Consider the following 15,226-nt stretch of genomic DNA (forward strand, 5'->3'; position numbering starts at 1 on the left):
GTGGTGGGGGTACCTGTATCAGACAGGGGGAGACAGGCCAGGGCAACTTGCCTACCTGGTTATATAAAGGTGAAATAAAAACATAAAATTCCAACCCGTTGTACTGTGTATTCCCCTGTGTTTTTCAGAATGGACCAGGAGTTCTACAGGAGACACAGCATGCCTGATATGAAGGATGAGAGCGGTACCGCCAGTAAAACCCTCTCGGCTGCCGCTCGCAGGTCCTTCTTCCGCAGGAAACAGAAACACAAGCGCTCTGGGTCTAAAGATGGGAAGGACCTAGTGGATGCCATCAGCACTGACTCACTGCCCATCATGGAGGGTGAGGAAGGACCATTCACACCTTGCTGTACTGTAAATGATAACCGTGGAACATGTAGATTCTTGATTCATCTCATGTAATGGTCATGTGTGACTCAGTTGGTGACAGGGCTCTACAGTCCGACCATTTCACCCGCATATGCGCCTAAATATTTTGCCGTGAGACCTGGAGTTTTAATTTGGTAGCACCAGTGCACGAGGTTAAAGATCACCCAGAGGATAATTGTTGCAATGATTACTTCACTGTACCGCAGCCCCTGAGCACCATGGAGAACACACTGAGTGCAGATTCATGACTGTCATGCTTGGACCATTACAACAAAGAAAACGGCTTGATACCTTTTCTTTGTGTGCTCCGACATTTTGTTCAACTTAGGCGCACACTCGCTGCTGGTAAAAAATAACTGAAAGGTCAGCGTAGAGCCCTGGGTACACCAAGGTTGCCGGGTCCATTCCAACTGTCACGTTCTGACCTTTATTTCCTTTGTTTTGTCTTTATTTAGTATGATCAGGGCGTGAGTTGGGGTGGGCAGTCTGTTTGTGTTTCTATGTTTTTTCTATTTCTGTGTTTGGCCTGATATGGTTCTCAATCAGAGGCAGCTGTTTATCGTTGTCCCTGATTGAGAACCATATTTAGGTAGCCTGGGTTTCACTGTTGGTTTGTGGGTGTTTGTTTCTGTGTGTGTGTTTGTCGCCACACGGAACTGTTTCGGTTTGGTTATTTCACGTATTCGTTTGTTTTTGTATTTCATAGTGTTCAGTGCTTTTCTTATTAAAATCGTCATGAACACTTACCACGCTGCATCTCTGCCGTTACACCAACACGGTTCACATTCCCATAATGTATGCACTTGCTTTGTACTGTAAGTTGCTTTGGATAAAAGTGCCTCAGGTGGCATATGCTATTATTCATGTAGGTGCAAAGCTAGTTTTCCACTGCAGTGTTCATTATCTCTGTTTTGACATAGTGCTATAATGTCTCACTACCAGAGTGTCCAGGAGGTGGAGTGATCCATTCCCAGACCTGTGCTGGTTCTGGGGTTAGGGTATCATGTACACTGTAGTTTTCCATAATTCTGCTGACGGTTCTGTGTGTTGTCTATCTACCAGATGGTGTGAGCCTGGCCTACCAGAGGATCCAGAAGGTAGAGTGTTCCAGCCCCAGACCAGTGCTGGTTCTGGGGCCCCTAGTGGAGGCTAACAAGGACATGCTGGTGAAGGAGGCCCCTGGGAGGTTCTGTCGGTGCCTACCTGGTGGGCTGTTATGTTGTGATAATGCTATGTCATGTTATAACAGTGCTATGTCATGTTATGATAATGCTATTTCATGTTAGAACATTGCTATGTCATATTATTATAATACTATGTCATGTTCTAAGTGATGTGTCATGTTATGATAATGCTATGTCATGATATAACAGTGCTATGTCACGTTATGATAAGTCATGTTATGACAGGATTCTAAACTACTCAAATAAGTAAATTGATTGTCAATTATCATGTGTTATTTTATACAGACTCATGAAATACTAAAATGTGATTATTTTTGTCTGTCCATTCAGAGGTGATGAAGGCATCTCAGCAGGCGATAGAACGAGGGGTGAAGGACTGCGTCTTCATCGACTTCAAACGAAGGAGCGGCCATTTTGATGTCACAACTGTTGCTTCCATCAAGGAAATCACAGAGAAGGTACATATTTAGGAGAGAAACCAGTTCAGCATATTTTGTACATAGACATGACTAGTACATGGCAGCTGCCATCCCATATCGTGACAGTGTGTATGTTATGTACAGTGTGACAGAACCTAACAAAATGGCTGTTAGATTTTGTCAGTTGATCTAATGATATGACATTTTGGAAACATTCTTTGCTGTGCTTTCATTCATTTCTCATGCAAACCCAACTGGTTAGATTTTGTTGTTGTTTCTATTTTGAAGGATTGTCACTGTTTACTTGACATTGCACCCCACGCCATCGAACGGCTTCACAGCGTTCACATCTACCCAATTGTCATTTTCATTCGCTACAAAAATGCAAAGCAGATAAAGTGAGTACTAGCCCCCATTCTACTATAAATACTTATTTGTGTGCTGTATTTTGAGACAATGATCTAACACCACTGCTATCAGAGTCATCTGGCCAAGCTATCACAGCTGCTTTCCCTCATGGAGTTCCTCTATTGAAATGTAAAAGCTCATGGATCTCCTTTAGTCTTCTTTAAACAACTTTTAACCCTTTTTATTATACCAATAACAATGCTATCAATCAATCAACTGTATTTATAAAGCCCTTTTTACATCAGAACTTGTTCCAAAATGTTTATACTGTTACGACTTCCGCCGAAGTCGGTCCCTCTCCTTGTTCGGGCGGCGTTCAACGTCACCGGCCTTCTAGCCATCGCCGATCCACTTTTCATTTTCCATTTGTTTTGTCTTACACACCTGGTTTCAATTCCTCAATTACATGTTCATTATTTAACCCTCTGTTTCCACATGGTTTTTGTGCGTGTTTGTTTTATGTATTTCGGTCCTATTGTGTGGGCTTGGTATTACTACATGTAGTTGGTCATTTTGAGTAAAGTTACTTTTATTACTCATCTCTGCTGTCCTGCGCCTGACTCCTCTGCACCAGCTACACCCAAACCTTTTACATATACGGTAACTCTGCCTACACCACAAACAGCATGCAAGCAAGCAGCACATCACCTCATCTACTGCCACTTTCCAATATCCCTGCTGTTTTCACGGTTGACTTACAGTAGTGTATTAAGTTTCATTGTCTTTCAGTCTAGGTGCACTTTCATTACTATAAGATTACAGAAATGATCTCCGATTCATTCCTATCACAGACACGTTCCAAAACAAATTAATCAAAGTGATCAAAATGAAATTAATCAGAAACGGCCCTAGCCGACACTCCTCTTGGGATAATTGTGATTCATTAGAGAAGATCTCTGGTTGGTATTTTCATTTGTAATCGGAGGGGAAGATTAAGTCTGCTGAACACACAGACATGCACACTCTCACACACAGACACGCCAGGGCTCAACGCTGACTTTTTTTACAAGGAGCACGTGCGCCTAAGTTGAAAAGGGTAGGCGCGCACAAAGACATTTAGGAGCACAATGAAAAATATTTGAGGTAATAAAGCTAGAATCCTTAATTTTTTTAGGCACAATGGTGCTCCTAATTTAAAATTCCAGGTTGCACAGCAAAATATTTAGGTGCATATGCAAATAAAATGGTCGCACTGTAGAGCCCTGCAGGCACTCACACACTGTCTCACACATTCTCGTACACATTCACAGAGACTCGTGCAGTGCAGCAGTGGACATGGAGAGGATCTGATTGAACTAAGCCTTCTCTGTCATCAACTGAGTGCCAGCTGTCCCTGGGATGGGAGGAGAGGAGAGGCTGAGCCCTATAGCTCTGGTGGGCTGCGGGGGCGTCTAGCTGAGCTATCCCTGTGACAGAGGCTGAGCCCTATAGCTCTGTGGTGGGCTGCGGGGGCGTCTAGCTGAGCTATCCCTGTGACTGAGAGGCTGAGCCCTATTGCTCTGTGGTGGGCTGCGGGGGCGTCTAGCTGAGCTATCCCTGTGACTGAGAGGCTGAGCCCTATAGCTCTGTGGTGGGCTGCGGGGGCGTCTAGCTGAGCTATCCCTGTGACTGAGAGGCTGAGCCCTATAGCTCTGTGGTGGGCTGCGGGGGCGTCTAGCTGAGCTATACCTGTGACTGAGAGGTTGAAAGCTGGGCCTGTCTCTTCCAGTTTTGAGCTTTGTACTGGGGGCTGCTCGTCGGGCTGGGCCCTACAGTACACTCTCAGCTATTTGGCTAAGCCCTTGCTGCTCTTCACTCACTCCACACTACCAGCAGAGACCAATCATCTCATATAAACACGTGAATAGTATGTCTATGGCAGGAGAGAGAGAGAGAGAGAATGAACCACTCTCTGACTTTCTATCCTTTGGATGGTGTTATATAGTCAATATGTAGACTGTAGGCCCGGTAGGGAAAGGAAAACAGCAGGTCAGGAGCAGACGGGTCACAGACAAGAGAGGCTCATTAACCCAGTTGCCACCCAGTGTGCCTGTTTTAAGTTTGACAGTACTTACCGCTCAGTTCGTACAGCACTATTACTCATCAACACTGCAATTGTAGTGAAGAGCAGAGTCTTTCTTTTTTGTTGTTGCTGTAAAGGTTGATTGGCTTCTCTGCATATAAATTGGGGGTAATTTTGTTGCCATGCCACCACAGTCTGTGTGATATCAACTGTGTGCCATGTGTCACCTCTTTTTTAATGAACTGAAATATTTGATATTTAATATGATTTTGTTCTTTCCTTCATTCAGAGAACAGAAGGATCCTCTATACTTACGGGATAAAGTCTCTCAGAAACATTCCAAGGAGCAGTTTGAGATGGCACAGAAAACTGAACAGGAGTACAGCAAGGTCTTTACAGGTTAGTATTATGTTAATATCATATAATAACATTCAGTTTGTTGCTATGTGAGAAGGCCTATCATATGTACCTACAGTCTGGAGTCAGACCAGGCCTCGTATTCATAAATTATATCAGAGTAGGAGAGCTGAACTAAGATCAGCCTGTTAGATCGTAATGAGTGAAGTTACATAGACAGAACCGGACCAGATCATCTACTCTGAGACAGAACCGGACCAGATCATCTACTCTGAGACGGTAATGACCCAGATTTGAAAACAGTTTTTTTGTGTTGCAGGTATCGTCCAAGGAGGAAGCCTGTCCTACATTTGCACTCAGATCATGACTATAGTGGACCAAGAACAAAGTAAAGTCATATGGATTCCTGATGGAGCTTTCTAGAAGGTTTCTAGGTGCTTCTATCTATGTAACACTTCAACCCTTAACAAGGAAGGTTGGGTATTATACACTTATCCACAGCTAAATGTTAAAAACTAGTCAACAATATCACATCACTGTTGTTATAATAGTCAACCATGAGGCTTGCATCCCAAATAGCACCCTATTCCCTATATATAGTGCACTACATAGGGAATAGGGTGCTATTTGGGATGCAAGCCTCTGATATACTCTCAACATAATAACACTTATCTGAAAGATGAAGATTCATATAGCACTGATTTGTCTCACACCCCACAAATAGAAGTAATAATCCCACTATAATGATGATGTCATAGTGATGCTGTCTACTTCAGACAGGCCTAGAGATTCGTTTACACTAGTATTTAATATTGTAATGCTTTTTTACTTGAATGTTTGTCCCTTAACTCCACTATGGCACTCCTTGACTCTTCCTGTTCCTATGGTTCTCAATCATATGTCAGAATACAAGTTGATGCATGGAATAGAAGAGAACAACATTTTAGACTTGTCTCAGACCTGTTTGTGCTGTAGTTGTTATCATGACGTCACAACGGATCTGGGATCAGTCTAGAAGACCATGTAATAACCATGATGAACTATAGTTATGGCAACAGGCTCAACATGGGTGCAGCAAGTTTTTCTTAACAGAATGGAATGGACCACTGTGTTCTCATCTTTATGTATGTTTTCTTTGTCATTTCAATTCTCTAATCCCAATCTAATGTTGGTTATGAACCTTCCTTTATAGCCTACAAATGTAGCAGTTAGTGAACAGAAATGATTGTGTATGTTGTATTTTTTTCCCTCTGTTGTTTGTCATATAATTTACATATTTAAAGACAAAAATGTATGACAAATTTGCATGATTATTTTTTCCCCCAAGTTGATGTAAATGACAGACGTTTGTTTTACAACCCACTTACTGTTCTCATTGCAATATATATATATATATATATATATATATATATATATATATTTCCTTCTGTATGTTGTGCCAAACTAAACAGATTTGTTCTGCACCATTTATCCTTCAACCTAGTAATGCTTGAACACTAAGAAATGCAATAATACTTTACCGTAGGTACGATAGTTTCACCATGGGAAAATGTATGTGTTGTAGAGTTGTTCCAATGTTCCTAACATTTCATACATTTCCTAATGGGCATCTCTATTACCCGAAATGTAGAATTTAAAAAAGGGATATTTTATTTCTGTTCTAGGAGTTTGAATGCACCAAATTAAAAGAGGATGAATTCATAAATTTCAACATTATGATAAACTGGTAAATTACTTTTCCTTTTTTCTCTATAATATTTCATCTTCTCATGTTGGTTGAAACACGAAAGTAGACTATAGATATAACTTCACTTCTCAATGAAATTATATTATTTGTATCAAATGTTAAGAAAAATAAATACATGTGGGGAACGTTGTCCAAGTCCAATTGATTTGTTTTAATTGTAATTTACATTTACATTGTACCATTACACACAAACAAAAACGTTCACCACAAGGCCAACTACCTCCTGGGACGAGGGACTGCGCTGAAACTCAGCACCTGCATATGTGAACTGGCACATTTGGAGCGTGTCAGGTATACACCATACATTTTCTTCAATGACTGATAAAGATTTGTCTAGTTGTTTTTCTGGATGGTGTAGTTTGTGTTTTGTACTCGCCTCTGGATTTGTGTTTGTGCAGGACTGGTTATAACATGGTGTGCTGAGGACCAAGAGTGACGAGCACTCTGATGGAAGTGTAATTGCAGGAGTAACCTTCCAAGACAACTCACTCCTTGTCTGACCTACACTCTGTCCCCTTTGGTACTAGTGTATTTGGACTGGTCTATAGAAGAAGCCAATCTATCCATATTATTCCAAGATGAGTGTGTAATTATGCCCGTTATCATGTCTGTATGATCTATCTCCTTTTGTCTCTGTTATATTCATATTTTTCATATTTGTTTTACACACAGCACAGCCAGAAGTGGACTGGCCATCCCTCGGAGCCTGGTTCCTCTCTACCCGGCACAGCCAGAAGTGGACTGGCCATCCCTCGGAGCCTGGTTCCTCTCTATCCGGCACAGCCAGAAGTGGACTGGCCATCCCTCGGAGCCTGGTTCCTCTCTACCCGGTACAGCCAGAAGAGGCCTGGCCACCCCTCGGAGCCTGGTTCCTCTCTACCCGGTACAGCCAGAAGAGGCCTGGCCACCCCTCGGAGCCTGGTTCCTCTCTAACCCGGTACAGCCAGAAGAGGCCTGGCCACCCCTCGGAGCCTGGTTCCTCTCTACCCGGTACAGCCAGAAGAGGCCTGGCCACCCCTCGGAGCCTGGTTCCTCTCTACCCGGTACAGCCAGAAGAGGCCTGGCCACCCCTCTGAGCCTGGTTCCTCTCTACCCGGTACAGCCAGAAAAGGCCTGGCCACCCCTCGGAGCTTGGTTCCTCTCTACCCGGTACAGCCAGAAGAGGCCTGGCCACCCCTCGGAGCCTGGTTCCTCTCTACCCGGTACAGCCAGAAGAGGCCTGGCCACCCCTCGGAGCCTGGTTCCTCTCTAACCCGGTACAGCCAGAAGAGGCCTGGCCACCCCTCGGAGCCTGGTTCCTCTCTAACCCGGTACAGCCAGAAGAGGCCTGGCCACCCCTCGGAGCCTGGTTCCTCTCTAACCCGGTACAGCCAGAAGAGGCCTGGCCACCCCTCGGAGCCTGGTTCCTCTCTAACCCGGTACAGCCAGAAGAGGCCTGGCCACCCCTCGGAGCCTGGTTCCTCTCTAACCCGGTACAGCCAGAAGAGGCCTGGCCACCCCTCGGAGCCTGGTTCCTCTCTAACCCGGTACAGCCAGAAGAGGCCTGGCCACCCCTCGGAGCCTGGTTCCTCTCTAACCCGGTACAGCCAGAAGAGGCCTGGCCACCCCTCGGAGCCTGGTTCCTCTCTAACCCGGTACAGCCAGAAGAGGCCTGGCCACCCCTCGGAGCCTGGTTCCTCTCTAACCCGGTACAGCCAGAAGAGGCCTGGCCACCCCTCGGAGCCTGGTTCCTCTCTAACCCGGTACAGCCAGAAGAGGCCTGGCCACCCCTCGGAGCCTGGTTCCTCTAGGTTTCTTCCTACGTTCCTGCCTTCTAGAGAGTTTTTCCTAGAAACTGTGCTTCTGCCTCTGTATTGCTTTCTCTCTGGGCTTTTAGACTGGGTTTCTGTAAAGCACTTTGTGACAAATACTGATGTAAAAACGGCTTTATAAAGTACATTTTGTTGATTGATTAAATGAATAGTCTCTGTACTAACAGACATACTGTACTCAAACACGTTATATAAATGGAAGTTCCCTAATTTGAAGACCAGGTGAGAGAGTCTCAGGAATATATAGCAGTAGCATAGCCAGAAATTATATTCACTCTCACTGGTGGGCAAAAATAACTAACTGAAAGTCACACCCCCAATAAGCCACAAATATGACCGCATTGAAGCATATGTCACTGTGTTTCTATGGATATCACTGCCTACTTATATTTGTTGATTTAGCAAACAAGACAGCACATAATCCAGTCCCTTTATCACAGTCAACACACCTATATTTGAGCTTTAATTAGCTTTAAAAAAAAAACTCGGCCACATGGCAAAATGTGTAGAATAGCATGAGATTAGCGATAAAACTGCACATTTTTCTCTTTGCCCTAATTTGAAGACCAGGTGAGAGAGTAAAGCCAAATCAAACATTATTTGTCACATGCGCCAAATGCAACAAGTGTAGACTTAACCGTGAAACGCTTACTTATAAGCCCTTAACCAACAGTGCAGTTCAAGAAGAAGAAAATATTTACCAAGTAGACTAAAATAAAAAGTAACACAATAACGAGGCCATAGACAGGGTGCACCGGTACCGAGTCAGTGTGCAGGGGTACAGGCTAGTTGAGGTAATCTGAACATGTAGGTGGGGGCAAAGTGACTATGCATAGGTAGCAAACAAACAGCGAGTAGCAGCAGTGTACAAAAAGGAGGAGGGGGGGGTCAATGTAAATTGTCTGGTGGCAATTTTATGAATTCTTCAGCGGTCTAATGGCTTGGGGATAGAAGCTGTTGAGGAGCCTTTTGGTCCTAGACTTGGCACTTCGGTACCGCTTGCCGTCTATTACAGTCTATTACTTGGGTGACTGGAGTCTCTGACAATTTTATGGGCTTTCCTCTGATACCGCATATTATATAGGTCCTGGATGGTAGGAAGCGTGGCCCCAGTGAGGTACTTGCACAGTCGCACTACCCTCTGTAGCACCTTACGGTCAGATGCCATACCAGGCGGTGATGCAACCGGTCAGGATGCTCTCGATGGTGCAGCTGTAGAACCTTTTGAGGATCTGGGGACACATGCCAAATCTTGAGGGGGAAAAGGTTTTTGTCATTCCCTCTTCGACTGTCTTGGTATGTTTGGACCATATAGTTCGTTGTTTCAAGGAACTTGAAACTCTCGACACGCTCTACTACAGCCTCGTCGATCTTAATGTGGAACTGTTCGGCCCGCCTTTTCCTGTAGTCCACGATCAGCGCCTTTGTCTTGCTCACATTGAGGGAGAGGTCGTTGTCCTGGCACCACACTGCCAGGTCTCTGACCTCCTCCCTAAAGGCTGTCTCATCGTTGTCCGTGATCAGGCCTACCACTGTTGTGTCGTCAGCAAACTTAATGATGGTGTTGGAGTCGTGTTTGGACACGCAGTTGTGGGTGAACAAGGAATACAGGAGGGGACTAAGTACACACCCAAGTGTTAAGGTTCAGCGCGGCAGACGTGTTGTTGCCTACTTTACCACCTGGGAGCGGCCCGTCAGGAAATCCAGGATCCAGTTGCAGAGAGAGGTGTTTAGTCCCAGAGTCGTAGCTTAGTGATGAGCTATGAGGGCACTATGGTGTTGAATGCTCAGCTGTAGTCAATGAACAGCATGGCGCTGAAGAACATGGCTGATGTTTTACATTCTCCCAACCAGTTGTGTTATTTATTTAATTTTTTTTGCGTTGTGTAACTTATTTTTGTAACTTATTGTGTACATAATGTTGCTGCTACCGTCTCTTGTGACCGAAAATAACTTCTGGACATCAGAAAAGCGATTACTCACCATGGACTGGAAGAAACATTTTCCTTAAACGAGTCCAACAAGAAGGATATCCTGCTTTCACTGGAACAGGCCCAGATCCACGCCTTTTGCGTGAAGAAAGGACGCCGGAAAAGGGGCTGCAGATGTCATCCTTCTGAGAATCGAGTAAACTCCCAATGCCTTCCGTTCTTCTTGCAAACGTGCAATCATTGAAAAATAAAATTGATGACCTACGATTATCCTATCAAAAGGACATTAAAAACTGTAACATCTTATGTTTTATGAGACGTGGCTAAACGAAGATACATACAATACAGAGCTAGCGGGATTTTCCATGCACCAGCACTACAGAGACGCTACCTCTCGTAAGACGAGGCGTGGGGGTGTGTCTTTTTGTCAATAACAGCTGCTGTGCAATGTCTAATATTAAAGAAGTCTCGAGGTATTGCTCGCCTGAGGTAGAATACCTTATGATAAGTTACCAAGAGAATTCTCATCTGTATTATTCGTAGCCATCTATTTACCACCACAAAACTAAGCTGGCACTAAGACCGCTATTAACCAACTCTATAAGGCCATAAGCAAAGAAGAAAATGCTCACCCAGAAGCGGCGCTCCTAGTGGCTGGGAATTTAATGCAGGCAAACTTAAATCGGTTTTACCACATTTTTACCAGCATGTCACATGTGCAAACAGAGAAATAAATCCTAGACATGTACTCAAAGCATGCACGGACCAACCGTCAAGTGTCTTCACTGACATTTTCAACCTCTCCCTGACAGAGTCTGTAATACCTACATGTTTCAAGCAGCCCACCATAGTCCCTGTGCCCAAGGAAGCAAAAGTAATCTGCCTAAATGATTACCACCCTGTGGCACTCACGTCAGTAGCCATGAAGAGCTGGAAAGGCTGGTCATGGCTCACATCAACAGCATTCACCTGGCCACCCTAAACCCACTCCAATTCACATATGCCAGCAGCATACTACCCTGCATCCCACTGCTGGCTTGCTTCTGAAGCTAAGCAAGGTTGGTCCTGGTCAGTCCCTGGATGGGAGATCAGATGCTGCTGGAAGTGGTGTTGAAGGGCCTGTAGGAGGCACTCTTTCCTCAGGTCTAAAACAAAAATCTCAATAGCCCAGGGCAGTGATTGGGGATGCTGCCCTGTGTAGGGTGCCGTCTTTCGGATGGGAAGTTAAGCGGGTGTCCTGACTCTCTGAGGTCATTAAAAGATCCCATGGCACTTATCATAAGAGCAGGGGGGTTAACCCTGGTGTCCTGGCTAAATTCCCAATCTGGCCCTCATACCATCATGGTCACCTAATAATCCCCAGTTTACAATTGGCTTGTTCATCCCCCTCCTCTCCCCTGTAACTATTCCCCAGGTTGTTGCTGTAAATGAGAATGTGTTCTCAGTCAACTTACCTGGTTAAATAACAGTAAAATGAATAAATCAAATAAATTACTGCCAAAACAGATCCACAGACGATGCAATCTTAATTGCACTCCACACAACCCTTTCTCACCTGGACAAAAGGAATATCTATCTAGCAGTAGCATAGCCAGAAATGACATTCACTGTCATTGGTGGCCAATAATAACTGACTGAAGTGAGAGTGAATGTCATTCCAGAGCACTTAAAGCTATTCATTCTGATGTTGTTTGCATGTTTAGGTAAAAATAGATATGATGTCCCCTTTGGAACACTGACAAGTAGAGAGCATTCCATGTTTTATTTGTATGATTTTGTTGCTCAATCTGATTGGGTGGGTCTTGGGCTGGGTGATAGCACAGTGATGATCAATGAATTGATCGTTTTTGAAAACATTCCAAATACACTTGAGCTATGCAATTCAATTGTTGGACATAGTTGAACTGGGCTGGCGTGGTTACACAAGGTCTGCAGTTGTGATGCCGCAGACCTCATGGAATGAGATTCGAAATTGAGCTCAGGTGCATCCTGTTTCCATTGATCATCGTTGAGAAGTTTCTACCACTTGATTGGAGCCCACCTGTGGTAAAAGCCTACTTTTTGAAGTGATTTGTTTGATTATCAGATTAAAATATCATCACACAACACCCATGATATGTGAAACTGATCAGCTCAGTCTCTCCCTCGCTACAGGGCTTAGAGCTGGTAGTTTACTGTAAGGCCCAGTCTCTCCCCCGCTACAGGGCTTAGAGCTGGTAGTTTACTGTAAGGCCCAGTCTCTCCCCCGCTACAGGGCTTAGAGCTGGTAGTGTACTGTAAGGCCCAGTCTCTCCCCCGCTACAGGGCTTAGAGCTGGTAGTTTACTGTAAGGCCCAGTCTCTCCCCCGCTACAGGGCTTAGAGCTGGTAGTTTACTGTAAGGCCCAGTCTCTCCCCCGCTACAGGGCTTAGAGCTGGTAGTGTACTGTAAGGCCCAGTCTCTCCCCCGCTACAGGGCTTAGAGCTGGTAGTGAACTGTAAGGCCCAGTCTCTCCCCCACTACAGGGCTTAGAGCTGGTAGTGTACTGTAAGGCCCAGTCTCTCCCCCACTACAGGGCTTAGAGCTGGTAGTGTACTGTAAGGCCCAGTCTCTCCCCCACTACAGGGCTTAGAGCTGGTAGTTTACTGTAAGGCCCAGCCTCTCCTTCGCTACAGGGCTTAGAGATGGTAGTTTACTGTAAGGCCCAGTCTCTCCCCCGCTACAGGGCTTAGAGCTGGTAGTGTACTGTAAGGCCCAGTCTCTCCCCCGCTACAGGGCTTAGAGCTGGTAGTGTACTGTAAGGCCCAGTCTCTCCCTCGCTACAGGGCTTAGAGATGGTAGTTTACTGTAAGGCCCAGTCTCTCCCCCACTACAGGGCTTAGAGCTGGTAGTGTACTGTAAGGCCCAGTCTCTCCCCCACTACAGGGCTTAGAGCTGGTAGTGTACTGTAAGGCCCAGTCTCTCCCCCACTACAGGGCTTAGAGCTGGTAGTTTACTGTAAGGCCCAGCCTCTCCTTCGCTACAGGGCTTAGAGATGGTAGTTTACTGTAAGGCCCAGTCTCTCCTTCGCTACAGAGCTTAGAGCTGGTAGTTTACTGTAAGGCCCAGTCTCTCCTTCGCTACAGGGCTTAGAGATGGTAGTTTACTGTAAGGCCCAGTCTCTCCATCGCTACAGGGCTTAGAGATGGTAGTTTACTGTAAGGCCCAGTCTCTCCATCGCTACAGAGCTTAGAGCTGGTAGTTTACTGTAAGGCCCAGCCTCTCCCCCGCTACAGTGCTTAGAGATGGCAGTTTACTGTAAGGCCCAGCCTCGAGCCTCTCCCCTCCCAGGGACAGCTGGCACTCAGCTGATGACAGAGAAGGCTTAGCTTCAGTCAGACCCTCTCCATGTTCACTGCCGCCACTGCATCAGTGTGTGTGAGCATATGTGTGTGTGGGTCAGTCAGAGAGAGGGAGCGTGTGTCAGAGAGAGGGAGCGTGTGTGTGTGTACACACGTCCACAGAGAACCACCGTGCTTGTTTCAGCAGATTTAATTTAATAATTTCCTCCAATTACAAAGGAAAATGTCAACCAGAGATCTTCAGTGATTCACAATTATGCTGCCTGCACTAGCCAACGCAGGTGGAGTAGAGAATTGTCGGCTAGGCCCGTTTTAAATGAATTATATTTGAATCACTTTGATTTATCAGATTTGGAATGTGTCCGTGATGTGAATGAATCTGAGATAATCAAGTTGTGGATAATTTAACAACTCATTTTTATAGAAATGGAAGAGCACCTAGACTGTCACAGAAAGACAATTAGACATGTAGACAATAATAGACTACTGTAAGTCAACCGTGAAAACAGCAGGGATATTGGAAAGTGGCAGTAGATGAGGTAATGGTAGGAGTTTTTCCAACCTAGCCAATATGCTTCTGCTTGGCCGTTGTAATTTAGGCTGAGGTACTGTTAAGCAGTTTGTGACAACTGCTGATTGTAAAAATAGCTTTATAAATACAGTTGATTGATTGATGGCATTGTTATTGGTAACTGGGGTGTTCTTTAGGGGGACAATAGGGAATTCCATGAGGCAAAATCCATTACAATATCCCATAATATCAAAGTGCAATTATGTTTTTAGAGATTTTAGAAATTATTAAAAATGTAAAGCTGAAATGTCTTCAGTCAATAAGTATTCAACCCCTTTGTTATGGAAAGCCTAAATAAGTTCAGAAGTAAATATTTGCTTAACAAGTCACATAATAAGTTGCATGGACTCACTCTGTATGCAATAATAGTGTTGAACATTATTTTTAAATGACTGCCTTATCTTTGTACCCCACATATGTAAGGTCCCTCAGTGGAGCAATGAATTTCAAACACAGATTCAATCACAAAGACAAGGGAGGTTTTCCAATGCCTCGCAAAGAAGGGCACCTATTGGTTGATGGGTAAAAATAAAAAAGCAGACATTGAATATCCCTTTTAGCATGGTGAAGTTATTCATTACACTTTGGATGGTGTATCACTAAACCTAGTCACAACAAAAATACAAGCGTCATTCCTAACTCAGTTGTTGGAGAGGGAAAAAAATGCTTAGGGATTTCACCATGAGGCCAATTATTTTTAACCTTTTTAACTAGACAAGTCAGTTAAGAACAAATTCTTATTTTCAATGACGACCTAGGAACAGTGGTTTAACTGCCTGTTCAGGGGCAGAACGACAGATTTGTACCTTGTCGGCTCGGGGATTCGAACTTGCAACCTTTCGGTTACTAGTCCAACGCTCTAACCGCTAGGCTACCCTGCCGCCCCATATTGAATTGAATTATCAATGTTGCCTATATTAAAGGGGACTTAATTTCATGTAACAGGCTTTGAAAATTCAATATTAATTTATACTTAACATATGAAAGAGCACTCATTTCGTGGAACGACCCAGTTGAAATTAAGTTTTGCCCATTGGACATTGGTTGCAATGCTCTCCTCAAGTTAATTTGTTTATTTGTCATATGCACATGAAAGACATGGAGTCA

The 15,226-nt window shown here is 44.5% G+C and overlaps 1 protein-coding gene across 2 annotated transcripts in view; it reads left to right on the top strand.

Moving 5' to 3' along the window:
- LOC109898923 (disks large homolog 5) overlaps nt 1-6,616 on the top strand; it is a 134,310-nt gene extending 127,694 nt beyond the window's left edge. For both annotated transcript variants that reach the window (XM_031835373.1, XM_031835374.1), the window contains exons 32-37: nt 129-322; nt 1,432-1,575; nt 1,884-2,011; nt 2,261-2,370; nt 4,672-4,781; nt 5,059-6,616. In XM_031835373.1, the coding sequence (XP_031691233.1) occupies nt 129-322; nt 1,432-1,575; nt 1,884-2,011; nt 2,261-2,370; nt 4,672-4,781; nt 5,059-5,162 (790 nt within the window). In that variant the 3' untranslated portion in view covers nt 5,163-6,616. The remainder of the gene's footprint in view (nt 1-128; nt 323-1,431; nt 1,576-1,883; nt 2,012-2,260; nt 2,371-4,671; nt 4,782-5,058) is intronic.
- The last annotated feature ends 8,610 nt before the right edge of the window (nt 6,617-15,226 follow it).

This window comes from Oncorhynchus kisutch, linkage group LG11, assembly GCF_002021735.2.
Source record: "Oncorhynchus kisutch isolate 150728-3 linkage group LG11, Okis_V2, whole genome shotgun sequence".
In the NCBI taxonomy this organism is placed as follows: domain Eukaryota; kingdom Metazoa; phylum Chordata; class Actinopteri; order Salmoniformes; family Salmonidae; genus Oncorhynchus; species Oncorhynchus kisutch.